Below are 23,849 nucleotides of genomic sequence, written 5' to 3'. Positions count from 1 at the left end.
GGTTACGAAATCGTGGGATAAAAATTTAGAAAAAAAAACAAAAAAAACAAGAAGTATAAAGTGACAATGAAGTTAAACAATGAAATCAATAAAAATGTGACTATGATCATCAGAATATATATTTGCTGGGTGTGCATACATGCGCGCGTCTGCGTGCGCGTGGACACAATGACCTTAGTTCAGTGATGCTTGCAATGAAAATGTATGTTTTACATATGTCTCATGTTCTTCCTCAGCCACCAGAACCGCTCAAACATCCAAATTATACTGGTTGCATCGAGCTGTTCCGCTTAAACGACCAATCCGCTAGTCTCTACAACTTCCACAAAGCTGTCAACGTCAACCCGGAGCTTCCATGCAAGAGGTACGCTCTTCGAATGAATGGAGCTATTTAATCCATTAAGACCGGGAACGCATCTGTGTCAAAAATAGCAGATATACAAGTTCGTAGCGCGGCACCAAGTGCCGCGCTACGAACTTGTAGATCTGCTATTTTTGTAAAATCGTGAAAATGTGTGCAAATCTTTGAATATATATATATTTTTTAAAGCGTTAGGATTTAGAAACATTTTTTTTCATCGGCCTCAGGTCTTAATGGGTTAATACTTCGTCACCATGGTATCCCACTGTATTTTCCCTGTAATGAAAACATTTATAAATAATAAATAAACTCTCAGAAACCACTTTTGTTTTGCAGTACAGTAGATGGTACAATCTAAATAAGCAGTTTGAAGGCTGTCATAGTTTATTTAGCTGACTTTAATCTCACTTCAACCCAGATATATTCCTCCGAATGATGTTGTGTACTTGGAAGGCAATGGATATGGCAGGATATCTATACCTGGGACTCCAAAGTCCACCCTCCGAATGTCTCAAAGCATCTCCAGTCACTCTGAGAATGGCGTGCTCATCTACATTGGAAATGAGGTACATTTGTATTTACTACACCTGTGATTTTGTGTCCAAGTATTTCGTTAATGTTATCGAACTGATGGTGCCATGTGAAATAGTTCTGATATTAATACATTTTCTCTCTTTCACAGCACAAATACTACAGTGTGACAATTGAAAGGGGCTTCATTGTTATCAGAAGTAACTTGCTCCCAGAACCAGCTAAAAGTGTCAAAAAGATATTCCCAGCGGTGAGTGTTTGGAGCTCTGTATGTATTCTCAGTAGTCATTTTACAGTAACTTTTCCAGTTGTCTTCACCAATCCAAGCTGGGAAAACTGAGATTAAATGAACTATATTGATTCAATAACATCTCTCTTCTTTCCTCTCTTCAGAATAAACAACTGCAAGGTTCTCAGGTTCTCGTTGTTATTGAAGCAGGCGGGTCCAAGGAGATTAAAGTCATTACGGCAGGTGACGTAGTCGTCAAGGCCACGGCTGAGTACACCAAAGGAGAATTCACTGAATACTACCTCGGTGGCGCACCCCTAAACCTGAGGGAAAAGTATGTGATTATCAGCTTTCATCAAAATGTTTGAGGTGTTCTGGTGGTGCAAGGTGTGATGTGCCCAACACCACGGACCCTAGGGGTTGAAATTCTCTGCGGTGCATCTGGCTTGGCCGGGTGCTCCAACTAACACAAAATCTGTCGCTACATTAGCGACTCCTGCTGGTTGGTTAGGGGGCCTGTTCAGCGGGGAGTGGAACCGAGAGGAATATCTCTTTCCTCCGCATGCGTTATATCCTCCCGGTGAAATTCCTGACTGTGTCAGGTAAAAAGAAACGGACTGGAAGGGCCACACAATCAGAGGAAACACATGTTCACCTACACCCTCCCTAGTCAACCAACCAGTAGGGGTCAGCAGTGACAAGGGACTAATGTACAAGGGGGAATTGGCTTAAGGTCTAAATGTGGGAGAAAAGGGTGGGCATCATATTCATTTGATGTGTATGTGCTTATACAGTAACCTTCATCCCATTCTGCAGAGAATAAATACATTTCTTGTTTTCTCTCACAGAAATAATATTACCGCAATCCCACTGAAAGGATGTGTCAGATCTATCAACATAAACTCAGACTTCAAACCCTTTGAAGAGAAAGTGGGCATCAGCAAAGGATGTATGCCAGAGTTCCTGGTAAGACATTAACATGGCAATATGACGGAACTGCTACCTTTTAAGCATATGAACCAAGCTCACAACATGTGAGCTTATAGTTTGACTATTTTTTCTCTATTTGACATACAACAAATATAGGGTTTAAGTGGTTAATTATGTGCTGTTCTACGCTCTGAGGCCCCCTTCCCACAGTCCAGATGATGTTCCAAGTAATTGCGCTGATGTACCACTTCCATGTTATTTTTCAGCCAATTCGTAAAGCAGAGTTCAACTTGGGGAGTTCTCTGTCAGCGGACCTCAGTGGCTTTAGCCTGACTGGTGATGTTACTGTCTCACTGGGTTTCAAGAGCACAAATGAAAATGGTCTCCTTCTGCAAAAGAGCCAGCCGGTCAGTCCTTCATTGGCATTGTCCTTCAATTTATTTTCTTTGTGTGTTCATACTGTATGCTACTCTGCAAACTATTAATTAGTGATTTGTACGGGATAACAAAACCATGCTTTACCCTATATAACATATAGTTCTATTTTCTCTATTTTCTAGGCCACTGGAATTGAAATTGCTTTAGAAGGAGGCTATGTGGTCCTTAAGTCCAAAGACAAGGTCTGGAAATCGAAAGAAAAGTACCAGGATGGCCAATGGCATTACTTGACTGCAACCAAAAGAGCTCAGAGGTACAGTACATTAAGACTTATTTCATACAAATACCTATAATTGATGTGAAGAATCTACGTTTTGACCTTCAAACCTGTAACTATGAGACCTCAATAAATAGTCACATCTATCTATACAATAAGAATGCACTTATTGTAAGTCGCTTTGGATAAAAGCGTCTGCTAAATGACTGTAATGTAATGTAATGTATGATCATCTTAACAAACAGGATTGAGCTGTATATCGATGATAAGGATGCGGGTCAGCAGCAGAGTTCCAGAGCATACACAGACAGCAAAAATAGCTCTGTGTTCCTTGGAAAGGACACGTTCAAAGGCTGCCTCTCCAACCTCTACATGAGACGGTAAATTTCCCTTCATGTTATACGGAGAAACCAAGATTTTTGTGGTGCAGATTTCTCATTTCTGTTGTCACATAAAAAAACCTCTAAAACCTTATATTATTGGTCCCCTCCCTTTTTGCTAATTATTTTGTCATTTAAAAGAGTTTCCATGGTATCTCAAGATATACAATTTTCTTGACTGTTCCTGCAGGCCAGACAGTCTGTTTGTAGCTGAGGACTTGAGCCATTTCGATTCCAATGGAGACACCCTGTTAGACATATGTACAGGTGACAGACCTCCGCAGCTGATGCTCGACCGCAATGCTAAGAAGGTAATGATATAACCTTATGCCCACACATACCGTATAATGTAAGCGTCTTTGCGTACTTAGAAAAGCGCTATATACATTTGAGATATTATGTTTAATTAGAATTATAATGTGTTAAACATTCAACATTAAACTCTGACAGTGATGACTAATGGAACTAACCTGGAGCACATGATAAACACTGCAGATCAGTGGTTCTCAACGTGGGGTCCAGGGACCCTCACGTCACGGTTCCTCGAGGGTGTTCCAAATGGACACTTACAGGTCTGTAAGTGTCCATTTGGTTCCATTTGTATACTTTCAGAGTTATGGGGGGGTCCTTGAAATATAAAAGTTTTAGAACCACTGCTATCGATATTGATTCACTTTGCCATCAGGAACAAACAACTATTTTTAAGAGTACTAACCTTGAACCTTTTACAGTAAATGTACAACCTCTTGCTGCTGCTGAATCATAATTATGCTTAATCCCAGTCACGTCTGCTGTAGATCTATTGTTTACAATGACTGTGCTGCTTTGTTTCCAGAGATGAAGAAAGGGATGGATGCCTTAAGGCCTGCAGATATTCATGACAATCTGATTCTGACATGAGAAACATTGTCACTGGAATGGTCACACTTTGTGTCAGCGTTACTGACTTTTGACTTTATTTTTTTGTTTGTTTACCCCTGGATTATTTTTTGCTTTGATTCATCTCTAATGTATTTAACTGCTTAACATGTTGCATGATCATTAAATAGAATGTTTTGTCACTTGTATACTCCATTGACACACAGAGTTTTCTCTCAAAATATCTAAACAATGTGATGTGTGAAGAAGTCATGTCTGCTCTCTTTTTTTCATATGACTAACCAAAATGTGTTTCTAACATGTTTCTAACCAGTCGTTCACAAGCACCTCATTTAAAAAAAAAAGTGTCATACATCTAATGATTCTACTAATTTACAAACATAACTGATTGTAAGCATACTGTAGATGTCACCATTATCAACTGAATGGACTAAATTACTAATCAGTCACCCAGCCTGATCACCGTATCTTTAACTGTTAGCAATTCCCATTGGGTATGGAATTCACTATAGGGACTACATTAATTTTAAAAGAACACACCTGGAACTACTTCAAGCAATGCTTAATTCAGACTGTAACGGCATGATGGTTTACTGTGAAAACAGAAAACATTAAATATCCTGCAGTGATATTTTCATAAAAACAATACAAGAGGCCCAGATGTGTGGACCTTCTCAACATGCATTGTTTCATAGTGTTGTGTATTTCATCTATTGGTCACATAAGCACATAAGATACAACACATTTATTCCATGTTAATACCCAGAATAATCTACCAGGTAATTAGTGACACCTAAATATTGAATTAGAGAGCTTGAATTTGGGACCATTTCGTTACAGCAATCATTTTCCCACCTGTCTCCTTCCACTACCTTACCAGCCAATGATAGTCTTTACATGTGTGCAGCAACTTATTGAAATGTGAAACGCAAAAGAATAAATAAAAACGATTTTACTCACTTAACCCATTAAGACCTGAGGCCAATTCTACAAATGCCTTCTGAATAAGTAGTTATCTTCAAGATTTAAAAAAAAAATGTTCAAAAATAGCAGATGTACAAGAAAGTTGAGCTTGTATATCCGCTATTTTTGAATAGCCAATGCTAAAATCTATTATGACACAGATGCTTTCCCGGTTTTAATGGGTTTGACCCTATACACTTCGTCGACTGGGGTCCCACAGAGGTCTATACGAGGTCCCCTCCTTTTCTTCCCTCTAGACCAAACATCTTTGCCAAAAAATAACCATAGCAAAGAGAAACTATTATTACTGATTGTTTGCCACAGAATAGGGACGCCAGGGTTCATGTGGTTAAAAGCCAGTGTTTGACTTATGCCTTACAAAAACAAAGTAGACCCACCTTAAAAACTCAAAGCAAAGCAAGAATATATTTCATGCTGTGTATGGTGATTGAGGGGTGTAAAACCCACATCCATTCAATGATGTTGGCTATCATGTTATAGACATAATAGCCACCAGTGACAAGATGAGCCACAAACATTTGTGGTGGTAACACACTCATGGCTAAAACTGTCTGTTAGCACAAACAAGGATCTCCGATGTGAAATGACAACCAGATTCCTGTCATCTCATATATCCTTGTTGGTACCTGATTGTGTGGTGACTCATCTCGTCTCTGATTACTTTCTTGCGGTTGCCAGCACCTCTTCTGACACAGTAAACTATTAATAATGTCAGTGATTCTTATATTCATCTCTTCATCACTTTGAACCTGGTGTCCCTATTTTGGTCATGTCATTATAATATTCAAATAAAAAATAATTTTACAGAATTTTACAACAACATTTTAGCTCAGAACGTTCAATGTGACGCATTGTGAGCTAGATCTTAATTATGTTTTAATTGGGCTGGTGGTTAAGAATATCAGAGTACACACAGGAGGTCAGGTGAAATTCCACTTTATGAAAACTCATATCCCTTAAGATTACTCCCTGGATCCTCCTAGAGAAGAGAACATTTGGGGTGTAGAAACTAATACATTCAAGTTTCTACATACATTTTACAACTAATATATTTTACATTTACGCAAAAGTAGAACACTGTGAAATCAAATAAAAGTTGTGTTTACTGTAGTTGAAATTGTAGTGCCAGTAGGCACATAAAATAGATAGGAAGCAGATTATATAATTTATAATCTAATAACAAAACGTTGTCCCTGATAGACCATCAATAAGAGAAAGAGCAAAATATAGATAAACAGGCTCCGATGGAAACCTGTGCTATAGTCTCAGTGGCACTGGCACAGTAGGAAGATATTAGGGAATCAAAACGTCCCCGGTTCAATCAAGCAGGACACTTCCATAACTTCTTCCCCATGCGCTCACCTGAGCAGTGCACTACTTTGGGTCAAAAGCAGAAAAAGTATTTCCCCTCAGGGATCAGTAAATACTTATTATTTTGATACATCAGAGATATACAGTATATGCACAGTACTTTAACATAAATTAATTAACACAATGAAGTAGCACTATGACTATGATGAGAATGGGATCATATTGTTCATCACTCAGATCTTATGTTTTCGGTAGCACCAGCGAATACTGTATGTCCAACATTTATCATTAGGCTACAGGTCTATTTTGGTTTGTGATTGTGGCACTTGACCTTATCGTTCCTTCCCAAGCACATTCATTTTCAGTTACAGGACCTTGCTGGAGAGTTTTGAGGTGGCAGTGGTGCCGATGCAGATCTACTGTATGTTTTACTGGTCTTTTATGGTCTTCTTTTTGTGATCTCTTGTCGCTGTCTCTGTTATGTTAGGATGATGTTATGGAGGCAGCCAATGGCAGTCTTTCCATGTGCACCATGCCAGCCCTGGTCCAACATGCCTACCACATGGGCGGTGCTGTTAGCAGGCTGACCTACAGACTTCCACCACAAGCCCTGCAGCCCAAGTGTGTAACTTATTACTCTGCCACATCAAAGCATGCACAAGACACACGCACACGCACACACACACACACACACACACACACACACACACACACACACACACACACACACACACACACACACACGCTCCCTCCCTCACTCAAAGTGATTTGTTTTGATTATTGCCCTAGGCCCCACTTCTCCCTAGATGTCAGGACGCGCTCTCCTGAGGGCCTAATATTCTTCGCTGCCACCAGTGGAGGGCGCACTCACCTTGCTCTGTACCTTTCCAAGGGCAGGATCAGACTGTCTGTAGGCAAACAAAAGGAGATCTTCAATCGTGAGAAGTACAATGATGGGAAATGGCACTCGGTCAGTTTGCTGCTTCACATCACGATAAGACATTATGTTATGAGACACGATGAAAATGATGATCCACGTTATACTATTAGCATTGGATGCCTTTCCCCTCCGAAGAGGCTCAGTTGTATTATTCTGAAATGATAAATATATTTAATAAATAAATCCATTTCATATTTTTGTGGTGACCTCCATACCTGCAGGTCATCTTCAGTCTGGAAAAGAAGAGGTTCCGATTGGTCGTAGATGGAATCAGGGCTCAGGATGGTCAGCTGACAAATGATGAAGCCGCATCCATGGACATCTTGTCACCTCTGTACCTGGGCAGTGCCCCCGAGTCCCTTCACAAAGAATTAAAGGTATGACAAATGCCATACAGCCAACGCACGCACGCACGCACGCACGCACGCACGCACGCACGCACGCACACACACATACATTCTTATACAGTGAACTTTTTTTTAAATTTACTTTCAGTGGAAAATCCTCCCAAAGCAAAGTGTGTTTGGCTGTGTCCGCAACTTCAAGATGAATGGCACACCCATGCCAGAGCCGAGCAGCAATAATGGCATTGGCCCCTGCTTTGAGGGACAGACACAGCATGGGGCTTATTTCTCAGGGAAAGGAGCACATGCTGTTATCAGTGAGTACATTACTTAGGCAAACAATGCTGCTCTTTTGGTTGAGACATCAAAGTCATGTTTACTATTGATATGTACAGTCATAAATGATGACGATGATGGCGGCAGTTAAAGTGATGATAATGTGTTCACTGTTTGTTACAGATGACTCCTTTGCTGTGGGCTCCAGCTTTGAGCTGCTGTTTGAAGTCCGTCCAAGGAATCTGAATGGACTACTGCTTCATGTGGGAGACTTTAACAGGACCAGAACCACACCCACTATGGACCACCATCTCAGCCTCTACATGCTCAGAGGAGAGGTGAGACATTTTGGGGATGGGTACAGTGGAATAGCAACCCCCCCCCACACACATATAACATTTTAAGTATATGTAAATCAGTGTAAATGAAATATGAGTACTCTCAGAGGGTTGAACTTGATGTTGGGAATTCAGCATCCAATGCATGCAATTTCGTATTTAATACAAATCTAGTTTATAGCTATACAATCAGCACAGCTGTTATCTGTCATTTTATCAGGAGCATTTTATATTTAATTCTGAGTAAAAGAACATCTTCATCCTGATGTAATAAAGATAAGCAAAGCCAGTTGTTGGTCAAATATGTCAGTAGAGATGACACTACACTGTATGTCTTAACCACTTAAAGGGTTAGTTCAAATTTTTTGAGTATTTTCTGTAGGAAATACTTACCATTAATGTAGTGGTTGCAAAGGTATTAATTGATTGCCCGAGTCCCGTGGTCAGAGTTATGGTCCGTTTCTGATAAATATGAAGTAGTTCCGGTTGATTAGTAGATTTGGTGGGGGCCGCTCATTAAAAATAAATTAATTTAAAAAACTAACGTCATTTGTATTGTTGACCCATTTCTACCATATAGAGCAGGTTTCGTTCAATTTCGACCCCTCTGTCACATGGTACTAATGTTTGTGTCCAGAATCACTGCGCCGCGGCAGCCTACTCACGCACAAAATATATGACACAAAAAATAGTACCATGTGACAGAGGGGTCGAAATTGAACGAAACCTGCTCTATATGGTAGAAATAGGTCAACAATACAAATGACGCTAGTTTTTTAAATGTATTTATTTTTAATGAGCGGCCCCCACCAAATATACTAATCTACCGGAACTACATTCATATTTATCAGAAACTGACCATAACTCTGACCACGGGACTCGGGCAATCAATTAATACCTTTGCAACCACTACATTAATGGTAAGTATTTCCTACAGAAAATACTCAAAAAATCTGAACTAACCCTTTAAACCCTATGTACTTCCTTGACCGTGCCCCCCCCCCCCCCAGGGGTCTGTACTTGATCCCCTTCTTTTTTTCCCTCCACACCAAAGCTCTTGAAAATTGCCAATTTAGAAGCTCACAGAGCTTGTAGATTTGCAATTTTCACAGAATGTTCACGTATTCTCACTTGTTAAGACATGCCCAGAAATAGGGATAAGATGTTGTATCCAGAATATGACAACATTTCCTTTAGTGCGGCCACTCCAAATAACAGCATCATCCAAATTAGTTATGCTAATCTTGGGGGGGAAAACGAGCCGAGGGTGCCCGCATTAATTCATAATTTGACCCGCCCTGCCAACAATATTTCTTGACCCAACCTGCGGGACTCACAGGTTACAGGTCGACCTGCGCATCACTATTTGACCCGCCCCTCCTGCCAAAAAAGTGAACATTTCTTGACCTGCTATGGTTACGGGTCACTAATACAAATACAGCAGCATTATACAATAAACTATTGTATTGGATGCTAGAGTTTATTTGGTTAACCTTGGGATGTCAGAGTAACATTTAACACAAATAAACTGTATTAATAGATTTAGAATTGTTAAAACATTTTAGCGACGCCTAGTGGTCAAACTATCCATTGTAATGCTCATAGTTTGGACCTACCCATGTCTACAGGTTGTGGCTCAGGTGAAGAATGGAATGAATGAATTCAAAGCGTCAGTCACACCCAAGACCAACCTGTGTGACGGAACTTTCCATAAAATTTCAGGTAAAATGCCCACATTCCCTTTAACAGGACTTTATCTACTATAAACTGAGGTTGAGATTATTGACAACATTCATAATAAAGGTCAATGTGAGATGAATGATAATCTGTGTGTCTGGTTTTAGTGATCAAGCAGAAAAATGTGGTGCAACTGCATGTGGACACAGTGGACAGTTATAAAATTGGCCCACCATCTTCCATTACTCCTTTGACCAAAGACCCCCTGTATGTTGGTGGAATTCCTGGTAAGTGTTTTTATGAACTGTGGTAAATGATTATGTGTATACAGTAGTGAAGTCAGTTTATTTATCATTTACATATCTTCACTACAGTATACACAGTGTGTGTGTGTGTGTGTGTGTGTGTGTGTGTGTGTGTGTGTGTGTGTGTGTGTGTGTGTGTGTGTGTGTGTGTGTGTGTGTGTGTGTGTGTGTGTGTGCGTGCGTGCGTGCGTGCGTGCGTGCGTGCGTGCGTGCGTGCGTGCGTGCGTGCGTGCGTGCGTGCGTGTGCAGCTGTGTCTTGTGCATATGTGATTGTCAGTCACAAGTTTATATTATACAGTAGCCTTTGTTGTTCAGTGCTATATGACCACGTTCCACATGTTCTGTATCTAGTGTAGTCTCTCAGGATATCTTGGTGGTATTGCCTCATACCAGGTTTAGAGTTACTGTCAGTGGCATAATGGGAATACAGAATACGTTTGAAAATATTACGGTTTAAACACGTGATGTCTTGTCACCAACTATACCAGGGTTGGGCAGCATTTATTTCCAGAGGGCCACACTGACTTCGATAAAATGAGTGAAGGGCCACATTGTACAATTGAATTGAAACTTGAAGCACATACTGTAAGTGCTGAATGATGTTGAAACTGCATGAATTTGGTAGACATGCCAGACTACATTAGAATAAGGTTGCTTTCACAACAACAATGTTCATCAACAAAATGTTGATCTTTCTCTTTCTTTTTGTATCACTCTGGTGTACTCTGTACGAGATTACAATGAATAGATCACATGAAACAATCCACGTCAATGCCGTATCTTATCTTATCTGATATGCACCTCTCCATAGGTCACTGATAAAACACATTGCATTCACATCGCATTCATTATATGATGAACTCACAGCAGACTGTTTCACTGTTACATATTTAATACATTATAAACATAAAACATTTGAGTACATACGGATGGAGGAATGCAGGTATGTACTCAAATGGCAAATATGAATTAATATTAATTGGAGTTTAATTCATTTGTCTCAAAACCCGTAACATATGGCAGCCTTTTAAAATGTAGACATTTTTACATTTTTTTTTTTTATGACTTGGCGGGCCGGATTGAGATGGTCAAAGGGCCGGGTCCGGCCCCCGGGCCGTATGTTGCCCATGTGTGAACTATACCATACATTTATTGGCCTAAGTAATTGTATTTATTCATGTCCACCATCTACTCTTCTGAAATACGCCTCTGCCTTGAGATTGTAAAAATAGACCCATAACATTTATACACTCTCTGACTCTCACATTTAAATAAACACGATTTTACTGCGTGAGTGCAATTGGAAAGAAGACAAAAACTGTGAAATACATACAGCAGTGTATTGAATTGAAATTATAACTAGGCTGTGTCATTTTCAGCTACAGAGACGAGCATACTGACCCTCCCAGTCACATCATCCTTTGTGGGCTGTATCCGGGACATGAGGATCAACAATGAGCCTGTCTCCTTTGAGAGGCTGTCTAGGGTGTTTGGTGCAGTCAACCTCAGAGAGTGTTCAGCAGGCTGAGATAAAAGCTTGCCAACAAACGTTGGGACCATGTTCACTGGCCACCATGTGCAATCTGTTAGCAAGACAGAGAATGTGTATGAGTAAGAATGTACATATAATGTTGTGTTTGAATGTACCGTATGTACTTGGAGTGTTTGTGTGTGTGTGTGTGTGTGTGTGTGTGTGTGTGTGTGTGTGTGTGTGTGTGTGTGTGTGTGTGTGTGTGTGTGTGTGTGTGTGTGTGTGTGTGTGCTTGAGTGTGTGTGTGTGTGTTTGTTTTCAAAATACTATTTTGTTGCTCTGTATCAGGAAAGAAAAGTGATAAGCTTCTGTATTCAATGTTTCTATATTTATTTTGTGATACAAATTGTTTATTATAATTGCCATTTTACTAACTTCAGATGGTTTACATCAGATCTGGTTTAGAAATGTTTTAGTCCATTGATTTTCTGTCTACAACGTAATGCTACGGGTCCATTTGCTTCCACTTGTACACTCTTGGAGTTAAATTAACATAAAGGATTTTACTATATATGAGCAACGCAGCACTTTAAGAAGATGAATGCCATTTGCCATTCGTGATGGTGCTTTCATGATTACCAGCATCATTAGATGCTGTCTTTGTTCAGTTGATTCTCTGGACCCAATAGTTTGTGTTTAAGTTTTGTATTATTTTCCAACCCATGCTATTCATGGCGGTGTTGACTTACCAGTGTCTGACAAGTTCCTTCGAGTTAATGTTCTTACATGAGCATGTATATGCATGTTATAACTGGTTTGCATATAATTGACTCTTCATACAGAACCTTGATATCACATAGTTTTACATGTAGGCTTACTATGCCAATCTGAAATCATATTCTGTATTTGCACATACATAGAGAAGCTGTGTGTGAATATGAATGTGGTCACGCCAGGGTCATTTAGCTATTTTATTGTTGTATGTATATCTAATTGTCTGTGGATTATGGTCAAACAAATGCCAAATTGTATTATTTAGGTCTATTGTGGGTATTAGTCTCAAAACTCTGAGTGATAATATTGGGACCATTTATTATACGAAGCTTATAGTTAAAGACAGAAAAAACAAAATTCATTCTTTTGGATTCACCAGCAAGAGTATACCTCAGAGTTGTGTTCAAATGTGTTAAAAAATGTGTGAGAGAAAATAAGTTTTATTATTCCTGGGTATAGTTTTTCACATGCATTCCTGTTTTGTGACCACTGATGCTTTTAAGAGTTTACATCGTTTATAAATGCTTGTCATTGCCATAAGTTCATCTTGAAACTGTATAAAACACAGCAGATATGAATTTATACATCTTCCTGTTAGTTGTACTTTTCTTACCAAAGTTTACATATACAATTACAATATGTATAAATGTATTTCTCTCCCACACACATTATTAATATGTGTGTGTGTGTGTGTGTGTGTGTGTGTGTGTGTGTGTGTGTGTGTGTGTGTGTGTGTGTGTGTAAACTTGTTCTAAACACGCTCATTGGTTGGCTGGATCTCAAACACGTAAGTTCTTGTATTTCCTTAGAACACCCATGACATTATTACTGCATCCTGAACACACACACATCCGACTATACGGAAGAAAGACCGCGGCCTGGCTGTCAAAACGGTGAACTCGTATTATTTGTAACAAATCAAATCGCCTATTTATTTATTTATTTATTAATTTGTTTAGTAATAGGGATGGTGGTTAAAATGTCCTCTTACATTTGTTAGGAGCAGCACTGACTATTCTGTCTGCAAGTCCACAAAACAGACGCACCTACTACACCGTTCCCTCGATCATTCCTACAGCCGCGTTCAGTCGCATTTCCTCGCTGTGTGTCGGTTGGACAAGCGGTCCAGTGTCCACACACACACACACACACACACACACACCGGGTCCACAATCTCCACACCAGCAGTTCTCAATGGCCGACAACACAACAGAACCATCCGAGCAAAGCGCCGAGAAAACGGACTCTATCGATGATGCAGAATTGGCGTTGAAGGGGATTAACATGCTGCTCAACAATGGATTCAAGGAGAGCGACGAGCTCTTCAGAACACACAGGTTGGTTTGTGTAGGTTTTTCCACCAATTATTTGCACCTGTGTTGTTGTTGCCGGGGGAACCCAAACAACCCACGTGTTGGGGTTTTCTCCCATAGACCCATTGATAAACCCATTCAGTATTTGTGTTTTTATTTCCACGTTGACCGCAATTTTTGATGTCGGTCATATTAACATGTTTCCTAAAATGAATCGCACACGTTTTAATGCACATCGAGTAGTAAGTAAGACTAGAGTCTAGTCTTATCTTACTGTCTAGTCAGTAGACAGTGCAGCAGTAGGAGGCTGACTAAAGTAGGTCCAAGTCGCAAAAATGTAGGCATGTCTTCACCAACACTCTGCTCAAACATTCCCTGTGTCGCATGGCTTTCTCATGCTAGTGATGCATACCTCTGAGCCACTGTCTGCCTTCTCTCCATGGCGTGTTACCTCTATCTATCATCCCTGACTGTTAATAGATTATCACGGCCAAGATGAAATACACATTGGTCCATCTGAAATGTTCATGAGAATCCTATTTCTGAATGATTGAATAGTTGATTCTATTGGCCTCTCTAGTCTCGTGTGTGCGAAACAACAGGCCAACATTCCTACCATGCCACTGGAATAGGCTCAGCTACTGTCTGTGAACCAGTTTGCTGGGTTAAAGCTAGTCACATAATGTTCCAATATTATTGGAACATTTAGGCTCATTGTTGTATCTTGCAAATCATTGGTTATTATATTTTTAAGTAGGCTATATTTATTTTATTTGTATTGCTTAAAGATGAGGTGTTAAATAAGAGTATCCTGCCCTACCTACATCTCTTTAGAACGATACCAGTACCAGACTTGAGACCAATTGTTAAGCTATTCCAAGAGTTTGTTCTTACTAGTCAAATTTTCTAAATAATTGATTGCCCAATCAATCGTAACTGACTAATGTGTTGAATGCTATTCCTGTCAGGTTTCATAACTAATTTGACTTCACTTAATGACATAGAAGGGCATGCTATGTGTGCCCTGTCTCCTGATGATAGCTTAAATGTCACGTCTCCCACTAATTATATCGACCACAGGGATTCCTGCTGTGCTTGTTGAATCAGCAACAGAGATTAGGGAATTGGTTCTCTTTATTAAGCTGCTACAGTAGCCCCCCCCCCCGCCCTGGACCTTTTGGGCTTGTAGTGTATGAAAATCAAATGGCTTGGTGTTATTTTTGAGTCTATTAAAAGGCAGGCAGTCAGGCACTATGCCTCCGCAGCAATCACATTGTCAAAGAAGTGAATAACTTGCTTTCACAGTCTACCAATTCAGAGGGTAGCCTATTTCCCGAGGCTGCATGAAACATGTTACCCCTGCTAGGCTCTGCTTTAAAATATATTTTTTCATCTGTGTCAATAAACGGTTCATTGTTCTTCATATCCCCTCTACTAGGAACTATAGTCCTTTGATGAGTTTTGGAGCCAGTTTTGTCAGCTTTCTGGTGAGTAGAGACAAAACTTCCTATTACTTAATTCTGCTGACATAGTTTACCCTAAATATCAATTTTTAGTCATAAAAAAACGGAAGTGAAATTGAAATGATTCCCTCGCCAGATTTATTTTGCTTTCTATGCAGAAAATAACGTCTGCGGTTAACATGAGCCCAAGAGAGTTCATTTTGAAACGACAGTATGTACTTGTGTACAGAACTATAAATGGCTGTAAATGGTGCAATTATTTAAACCTCAGATCCAGGAGGAACAATGCAGATTCCAGCCTGGTTGTGGAACACAGGCATATGACAGGGTCCCCGGGAGACTATGTGGGAGTATGGGGTGAGGAGAAGTGAGAGCTGTGTCCGTGTGCTCGGCAGTAAGTCTGCTTCGTTCTCGGTGAGGGTTGGCCTCCTCCAGGGCTGCATATTTTCACTTATCCTGTTTGTGATATTCATGGCCAGGATCTTGAGACACAGTCGTGGAGGAGAGCTGAGGGTTGCTTCACTGCTTTTTGCGGGTGATGTGGTCCTGATGGCATCATCGGTCTGACCTCCAGCTCTTATTGGATTATTTTTCCGCTGAGTGTGAAACCGCTGGGATGAGGATCGGCATCTCCAAATCTGAGGCCATGGTTTTCTCAGCAGGAAACTGGTCGGTTGTTCACTGGCAGTGGGTAGGGAATGAGGTCTTGTCCCCAAGTGAAGGAGTTCAAGCATCTCAGGGTCTTGTTAACGAGAGAAGGTAGGTCAGCCGGAGAGTCAGAGCAGCAGGAGCGGTATTGCAGTATGCACTGTTGTGACGAAAAGAAAGTTGAGCCAGAAGGCAAGAAAGAATAAGATTGCGGATACATTGCGGATAGAAACGGACAAAATAAGTTGTTTCAGATGGGTGGCTGGCATCTCTTTTAGGGATAGGGTGAGAAGTTCAGTCACCCAGGAGAGACTGAAAGGAGCAAGTTAAGGTGGTTCGGGCCTCTAGTAAGGATGCTTCCTGAGCGTCTCCCTAGGGAGGTTCTCGGCATGTCCAACTGGGAGGAGGCCCAGGTGCAGACCAAGGACCAGAATGGGGGATTATATCTCCACGCTGGCTTTGGAACGCCTCAGGATAACCCAGCATTAAGTGGTTAATGTTGCTCGGAAAAGGGAATTCTTGAGCTCTCGCTGGAACTGTTGCTGCGACCCGGCTCCAGATAAGAGGTTGAAAATGGATGGTCTCGTAAAAGTTGTGACAGAAAGCTGTTTTTGAAACTTTATAATTTCTGCTGCATAGCAAGACCAGATAACGGTAGTGGGGGCGCCAGTCAGACATTCGCTGTAGACTGTTGGGTGGAAGCATTTGAAAGTTTTGTGAGCCAACAGCCTGTCTTGAGAGACTAGATTGAAAGTGGTTAAATGCATCACAGAGATCTGACTGTGCAAATGGCATTGATTTGTTGGAATGACTTTGCTGACCTAGTGGAATGTTACACATGGTAGTAAATGCTGTGCCTTTTAATGATTCCTTTCTTTTTTATTTCTTTTTGGGACCACATTTTAAATGGGATGGCTACTGGCCCTTTTTAGACTTTTAGCTGTGGATTGGGATCTTCTCACAAACTGAGATGTTACACAGCTCATAAGCACTTGTTTCGCTCCACCTACTCTGTGTAGGGCTGTCACGATTACAAATTTAAGTTGACGATTAATTGTCACTAAAATAATTGCGATTAACGATTTAATTTGAACATAATATGAATTTTAAAAATATTTTTGTTGGCCTTTTAGGCTTTGTAATAAAAAGTTGCACAAGATTTGACAAATAACTTAAATATACAAAGAAATTATTGACATATTTAATAATTTTATACATTTAAAAATTGCAGAAATACCTGATCTACAAGCTTACAACGTGTCACAAAAAGCTTTTTTTATATTTGAAAACGTGTGAACATTTTTCAACATGGAAACGATTATGACGATTATGCAAGAATAATTATCTCAAATAATTGCGACTAGACGATAATGTAATAATTGACAGGCCTAACTCTGTGAAAGTTGTATATCACAGTACTGTTTCACGTGCATCTCTTTTTGTAGAATGCCATGATGACATTTGAGGAGGAGAAAATGGTGGTGGCCTACGAGGACCTCAAAGCTACCGAGAAACTGTGTGAGAGTGACACTAATGGAGTAATTGAAATGATCAGAAACAAGATCAAAAGAAGTGTAAGTGTCCAAAACCAACACAGAACACACTGCAAATATACTGACATTATCAATACACAATCACAACCACAACTCTTGACTTAAAGGGGAATTTTGGACCACGGTTTTCTTAACCTTTTCTATGATGTTATGATATCTTAGGACGAATGGTACCGTAGAAAAATGTCATAACTCCATCCCGGGCCACAGCTTAAAACGTGCACCAATAGGCCTTGCGTCAGATCGTGTATTTTTATTTTTTGTGAGATCTGACGTTCATAGTGACAGAACACTATGCAAAAAAATAAAAATAATTACAGAAGTCTCGCTAGACGAGATTTCTCTGTTTTTTTTCTTCTTTTTTTTCGGTTGCATAGTGTTGTGTCACTATGAACATCAGGACTCGCCAAAAAAAAAGAAAGAAGCTATTAAAATACGCGATCTAGCGCAAGGCCTATTACCGTACGTTTTAAGCTGTGGCAGTATAAAATAAAAAAACTAACAGCGTTTCCCTCTGAGTCTGCATGCTACCTGTCTAGTTACTCATCGGGTTAGAGAGTGTGTGTGGCTTTCTTGTGTGCTGCAGATGGATTCCCAGAGGTCAGGGATGGCAGTAGTGGATCGCCTCCAGAGACAGATCATCATAGCAGACTGTCAGGTTTACCTTGCAGTACTGTCTTTCATCAAACAAGAGCTGTCAGGTAGGACATGATGAAGTTACAGCCGTTTAGCTTAACAACTTACAACCTGGCGGCCCTATTTTGGACATGTTTAAAATTGTAAAAAATATAGCAGATTTATGTACAAGCTCAAGATGCATTGTGATATGATGCAAATCGCCTATGTATTTATTCATTTGTTTAGTAATAGGGATGGGTGGTTAAATGTCCTCTTACATTTGTTAGGAGCAGCATTGACTATTCTGTCTGCAAGTCCACAAAACAGACGCACCTAGACCGGCTGTTTTCGGTATCGTCATACAATGAAGGGGTTAAAGGAATATTTCACATTATCTCCATCTATTTATTATATGACTTTCATGCATACAAAAAACACCAGCTATACTTGTTATATATTATTACTTAATATTCAATATCGCAGCAGAAACCTGCCTATGCAGCCCAACCTATTCAGCACTGCCATATTCTGTCAGTAATCCTTGGTTTCACTTTGACGTGATTCTGTGTAATCCACACCAGTGCTACAGTAATTAATCTACAGTAATGGAGACACCCTGCAGGGTTGAATGAATCACTCATCACACCCTGTGTGATGAAGTTGTTTGGCTTGTGCCCTCAAATTAGTGCAAATGAGCAAATAACGTATTATATGTCACTTGAATACACAGTAATACTATAGACTGCATCTGATCACACATTTTCTCTCAAGTTTACGATTTTGGAAACATTGGAAAATACTGTCATATTTGTGTGCCATTACATACCAGCTAGCATGACATTGCAACGGTTAATACCTGTCTATGACTTCATGTCTGGCAGCATACATCAAAGGAGGCTGGCTCCTCCGTAAAGCTTGGAAGATGTACAACAAATGCTACAGTGATATCAGTCAGCTGCAGGACGGCAGCAGTAGGAGGTCCTCAGACCAACGTGGGTCCCAAGTGTCGTCCTCCTCCTCGGACCAGTCCATCCACGACCAGGCCGCTCGGCAAGGCCTGAACCCCTCCCAGCGGTGCGACGGCATCAGCCACGAGGCTCTGGAGAGGCTGAAGGGTTCGGTGAGCTTCGGCTATGGCCTCTTTCACCTCTGCATCTCCATGGTGCCACCGCACCTGCTGAAGATCGTCAACCTGCTGGGCTTCCCCGGCGACCGTCTCCAGGGCCTGTCTGCGCTCACATATGCCAGCGAAAGTAAGGACATGAAGGCCCCCTTAGCTACGTGAGTAGGTGTCCCAGACATCCCTGTAAAGCGCAAACGGGGGTCATAATGTGACATCGGAGCATGTTCATTGACCATAACCCTTTTCTCTTACTTCCTACTTGGTGGTGTGGAACTCACTCGACAGTTTCCCACGACTGAGTACAAAGCAAGATTATAATAGTTGAATTACTAGTTTTAATTTCGTTTTCAATTTCAGTTCTATATACCGTTACATTGTATAAATATTGACTACTACTCTGGCCAATTGTAGAGCCCGACCGATGCTGTTCCCAATTTTGGAGAGTCCTAGACCACGTATTACTGATGTTTAGAAAAATATTTTGTCAAAAAGATTTGATTAAAGTGGTTAAAAAATAGAAAATTCGAATTCTACAATTCTACAACCTCACAACGCGTCTGCTATATTTTCACCTATAATGGTGAAAGTGGTCATTAAATGACTGCCAAGTCCCTAACTGTACCGCCCCAATAATAGATTGGAGCTTGCTAATGGCTAAATAATTTCCCCTACCCTAATGATACCTACCGGTAAGCAATTAATAATTTATTTTATTAGACCAGACATCCAACAGGCAAGCACATTCTTGGCTGTGTTTGTATTAGAAAGGGGGTCAATTCCACTAAGCTTAGTCAATAATAATTGCTCACCACTTCAGTATATACTACTATATTATATACTTGTACATTACATTATATTATAATGCCAGGCAAATTCCACAATTGTCATTCATTATGGTTTCTCTGCATGTCATGCAGGTTGGCCCTCTTGTGGTACCACACAGTAGTGCAGCCCTTCTTTGCTCTGGATGGCACAGACACACAGGCTGGGCTGTCGGAAGCAAAAGCCATTCTTCAACGCAGAGAGGCCGTCTACCCGAACTCCTCCCTCTTCATGTTTTTTAAAGGCAGGGTGCAGCGCCTCGAGGTAGATAACAGTTAAAAGTAAACCCGACTGTTTCTTGCCATGTGGCTAAAAGCTCATTCATACTGTACTTAGCTGAAAATACGGTACAGCCTGTCACATACTGTCACTCACTCCACAAACATCTCCTTTTCCAGTGTCAGATCACCGGTGCCTTGACGTCCTTCAATGACGCCTTATCCCTGGCCTCTGAGCAGAGGGAAATTCAACATGTGTGTTTATATGAAATAGGTATTGTTTTAGGTCCTATGATATGACATTTAACTTTTTCGTTGTTTTTCTCTGTGTGGTTCTCCGACATCAATGCTAACCCAAAAGTCCAGACTTTGAACACTCAGTGGTATTTGTGGTCAGGGCATTTCTGAATAATGAGAACTCAAACAGGCCTCTGAATTGCCCACGGACTGTTAAGTGATTTTTGTAACAGTCCCAGCCAATCCCACCCACCAGGGAGAGAAGCAGAGAATTATATCTGCCATTGTTAGCCAGTTTCACGATTAAATTGTCTTGTTTTATGTATCTGTGTATATGAAATTATAGATTCCATGCAAATGTCTTAGTTACATAATAAGCATGGCTGTAATCAGTATCACTGTGAAGCAGTTTGTTCATCTATACTGGTGACAACTAAATGAGATGTTGGCATAGAGCCGGTCTAGAGCGATACTAGGGTCCATGTGGTTAACCCACTGTGATGACATCTGACCCTTGGATGTTTTCAGGCTGGTGCAGCATGATTGAACTGAGCTACAGAGAGGCCTACAGAGCATTTGACCGACTGAAGGCAGAGTCCCGCTGGTCACAGTGCTACTACGCCTATTTAACTGGAGGTACAGTGCCAACAGTGCATATATGGAGTAGGCATTAAGCATTGTTCTTCTTGTGTGTGGAGGTTCCTTGTTTACTGTTTTGTTTTGTGGTCCTGTGCAGTGTGCCAAGGAGCCACTGGTGACCTGGAGGGAGCCACAGCAGTCTTCAAGGATGTCCCGAGACTGTTTAAACGCAAGAATAATCAAATAGAGGTGTTCTCCTTGAAGAGAGTATGTCACCACTTAATTATTTTCTAAACAAATACCTAATAAGAATGAATCAACTTTATGTGAAGCATCAACTCTGTGTGCGTGTGTGTGTCAGGCTGAGAAAATAAGAAAGCAGAGTCCATCTAAAGACCTGTGTATCCTGGCTGTGATTGAAATTCTGTACCTGTGGAAAGCGCTTCCGAATAGCTCCGCCTCCAAACTGCAGACTATGACACAAGGTACTGTACTGCAATAGTTCTCAATGTGGGGTTCAGGGAACTTGGGGGGAGGTACCAGGGGGTCCCCAGCTAAATGATTGATAGTTGGTAACCAAATGGACCTTTTAATGTCTGTAACTCCAAGAATGTACAAATGTGTAAACTCTTTGAGTTAAATTAACATTGAGGATTTGACTGTAGATTGGGATCCCAGAGATAAAAGATCATATCAAATGAGGGCCTGTAGCCTAATGCATATCAAACGGGGGGTCCTTGAAATTAAAAAGGTTGAGAATCACTGCTCTACTGCACTGTCGGACATAAATTCTAATGCACAGATAGGTGATGCAGTAACACAATATTGTTGGATAAATCATATTGTCATTGTACCAGTTCTGCAGGGAATTACGGATCCCTCGTGTGATGGCCTGAAGAATCTGCTCCTTGGCTCCATACACAAATGTCTTCACAACAAGAAAGAGGCCATTCAGGTACACTCGGGTTTAAAAAACAAGTACAAATAACAGTGTGCACCTCAATCAATATTTAACCCCCCCCTTTTTTAAACCATGCCATCATTCATTCTTGCAGCATTTCCAGTTGGCTGCTAGAGATGAGGTGGGCCGTCTAAGCAACTCCTATGTGCAGCCATATTCCTGTTATGAACTGGGCTGTGTATTACTGGACAGCCCTGAGGTACGTAAGTGTGTGTGCGCGCGTCTGTTTCTTTCATCTGAACATACAGTAGTATATATGTGGAAGTGCTCTGTCTCTTAATTTCTTCTTTCTTTTTTCTTTCAGTCTGCAGAGAGGAGTACTGCACTATTGATCCAGGCAAAGGTACTGTAGCTCAGTGTGCCATGCCATGTTGTATGCATAGCATTTTATCAATCTGTACTCATTTTATTTTACAGTTGATTTAAATCCTGCTTCACATATATACATATTTACCATGTAAGAGGTGATGATTTACTTTTATTCATTATTATAATATTATATGTATGTATGGATTTTGCAGGAGGGCTACGCCGGCTATGACTTTGAGAACAGACTCCATGTCCGTATCCATTCTGCACTGGCCTCCGTGAAGGCTGCAGCCCCACCTTGATTAATCTTTCCTGGCACCTTGGAAAGAGCAGGAAGCAAATGTTTTTGATAAGCCACCACAACAGCCATCTGAAGTTTGACCAAGTTTTATTCATTTCAGCACACTTATTTTTTACGTGTTGAGCCAAACATTTTTTTTTTACAGAGAATTGTTACAAGTTTATATTTTACAGTAGTCTGGGCCTGATGGCCATTGTACTGTACAGTAAAATTGGGTTATTGTAACTGTTTACATGAGTAAATCAAAACTCTTCAATAGGAATTTGCTAATGATTTGAGTGTTGATATATTTTATCCAGTTTTTAGATCAGGTATGGATTGAGTTAATATTCATTCAGCTATGTTTGATAGATAGTTGTAGAATACAACTATCTATCAAACATAGCTGAATGAATAGTAGTAGTCTACATGCCCAGAGTATGGTCATCAATAAGTTCATATCAAGCAATTGAAACTCGCGTATGGGTCCATATTCTCATTGGTTCACTGTTACTTTGCTTCTGACAATCTATCCATCTTGGTGTTGGTAAAGGAATTTCAAAATGTTACAGTAAATGTTGAATTTATTTCATTTTGCTAATGCATACAGGCACAATCCACTGTCAAACCTGCGTATTATCCATTGTATGTTTTTGAGGGTGACACATGTTTTTAAAGTAGAAATATATTGTAAATGTAAATAAAGCATTTATTAAATTACTGTACTAGTCACTTTTCAGTAGTTATGGGTTTGCATTTATTTACTTACTGAATACCACATGTTTACAGTGCATAACGTTTAACCTTATCATACATGACCAGGGTATTATAGAGCACTAGAGCAGGGTATAATCTACATTAATATATTAATGTCAGGGGCCCCCTAATCTTAATCTGTATATAGACCCCATTTGAAAAGAGTTTGTTACTGGGACCCCCATGAAAATATTTGTTAGATTTGATGGAGGGCAAAAATAAAATATGGTCAAGAATCTGTTCTAGGTGTAGTACACACATTTTTTTTTGTAGTAGTCTTTTGTAACCAGACAACTATTCCATAATCTCTGAATGTATGACGGAAGCATTTGAAGATTGTGGTACTACCTGTATAGTGGGTGTCTGTAAGATCTAGAATAGATCAATATCCTTTCCAACATTCTTAACCACTTAAACCCCAGCATCTGTATTGTGGGGAAAGCTTTAGCAGAAAATAGCAGATCGACAAGCTCTGCGACGCGTTGTGAGCTTGTCGATCGGCCCTGTATTGAGCCCTGAGGGACTCCAGTTACCCATATGGCGTTTAAGTGGTTAAACAACATCATCATGTCTGTAAAACTTCA

General features: G+C 40.4%; 2 protein-coding genes across 5 annotated transcripts in view; both read left to right on the top strand.

Annotated features, from left to right (window-relative positions):
- The window catches only part of LOC311046384 (laminin subunit alpha-3-like), an 81,599-nt gene extending 68,628 nt beyond the window's left edge, over window positions 1–12,971 (top strand). For 2 of the 3 annotated variants that reach the window (XM_084058650.1, XM_084058649.1), the window contains exons 61-77: window positions 237–364; window positions 780–927; window positions 1,044–1,142; window positions 1,286–1,455; window positions 1,970–2,087; window positions 2,318–2,458; window positions 2,612–2,742; window positions 2,952–3,086; window positions 3,277–3,397; window positions 6,748–6,881; window positions 7,050–7,230; window positions 7,422–7,577; window positions 7,696–7,861; window positions 8,004–8,158; window positions 9,787–9,880; window positions 10,003–10,122; window positions 11,520–12,971. In XM_084058650.1, coding sequence (XP_083914776.1) covers window positions 237–364; window positions 780–927; window positions 1,044–1,142; window positions 1,286–1,455; window positions 1,970–2,087; window positions 2,318–2,458; window positions 2,612–2,742; window positions 2,952–3,086; window positions 3,277–3,397; window positions 6,748–6,881; window positions 7,050–7,230; window positions 7,422–7,577; window positions 7,696–7,861; window positions 8,004–8,158; window positions 9,787–9,880; window positions 10,003–10,122; window positions 11,520–11,668 — 2,346 coding nt within the window. In that variant the 3' untranslated portion in view covers window positions 11,669–12,971. Of the gene's footprint in view, window positions 1–236; window positions 365–779; window positions 928–1,043; window positions 1,143–1,285; window positions 1,456–1,969; window positions 2,088–2,317; window positions 2,459–2,611; window positions 2,743–2,951; window positions 3,087–3,276; window positions 3,398–3,921; window positions 4,214–6,747; window positions 6,882–7,049; window positions 7,231–7,421; window positions 7,578–7,695; window positions 7,862–8,003; window positions 8,159–9,786; window positions 9,881–10,002; window positions 10,123–11,519 lie in introns of those variants that run through there. The other variant, XM_084058651.1, reaches the window with a different exon arrangement.
- A 256-nt stretch (window positions 12,972–13,227) lies between these two features.
- LOC311045251 (tetratricopeptide repeat protein 39C-like) lies at window positions 13,228–23,230 on the top strand. 2 transcript variants are annotated; one of them, XM_084057051.1, is made up of 14 exons: window positions 13,228–13,722; window positions 15,137–15,185; window positions 17,255–17,383; window positions 17,949–18,063; window positions 18,862–19,261; window positions 20,021–20,189; window positions 20,324–20,417; window positions 20,909–21,016; window positions 21,117–21,226; window positions 21,321–21,444; window positions 21,817–21,914; window positions 22,015–22,119; window positions 22,225–22,263; window positions 22,442–23,230. In XM_084057051.1, exons 1-14 carry the CDS (start codon window positions 13,580–13,582, stop codon window positions 22,529–22,531), a joined length of 1,773 nt encoding a protein of 590 aa, XP_083913177.1. In that variant the 5' UTR covers window positions 13,228–13,579; the 3' UTR covers window positions 22,532–23,230. The 2 variants fall into 2 exon arrangements, with proteins under 2 accessions (XP_083913177.1, XP_083913178.1); XM_084057052.1 differs by lacking the exons at window positions 13,228–13,722; window positions 15,137–15,185 and adding an exon at window positions 16,503–16,650.
- The last annotated feature ends 619 nt before the right edge of the window (window positions 23,231–23,849 follow it).

The sequence above is a fragment of the Gymnoscopelus microlampas genome (genome assembly GCF_963454915.1).
Source record: "Gymnoscopelus microlampas genome assembly, chromosome: 5".
NCBI lineage: Eukaryota > Metazoa > Chordata > Actinopteri > Myctophiformes > Myctophidae > Gymnoscopelus > Gymnoscopelus microlampas.
The sequence above is the reverse complement of the archived record's forward strand: the minus strand, read 5'-3'. Positions and strand labels throughout refer to the sequence as shown.

Excerpts from the sequence above, each read along its gene's own strand:
- LOC311045251 (XM_084057051.1), top strand. The coding sequence starts at position 13,580 with ATGGCCGACAACACAACAGAACCATCCGAGCAAAGCGCCGAGAAAACG. Across the intron at positions 20,418-20,908 it reads TGTGTGTTTATATGAAATAG|GCTGGTGCAGCATGATTGAA; the intron begins GTATTGTTTTAG and ends GGATGTTTTCAG. Across the intron at positions 21,445-21,816 it reads ACTGCAGACTATGACACAAG|TTCTGCAGGGAATTACGGAT; the intron begins GTACTGTACTGC and ends TCATTGTACCAG.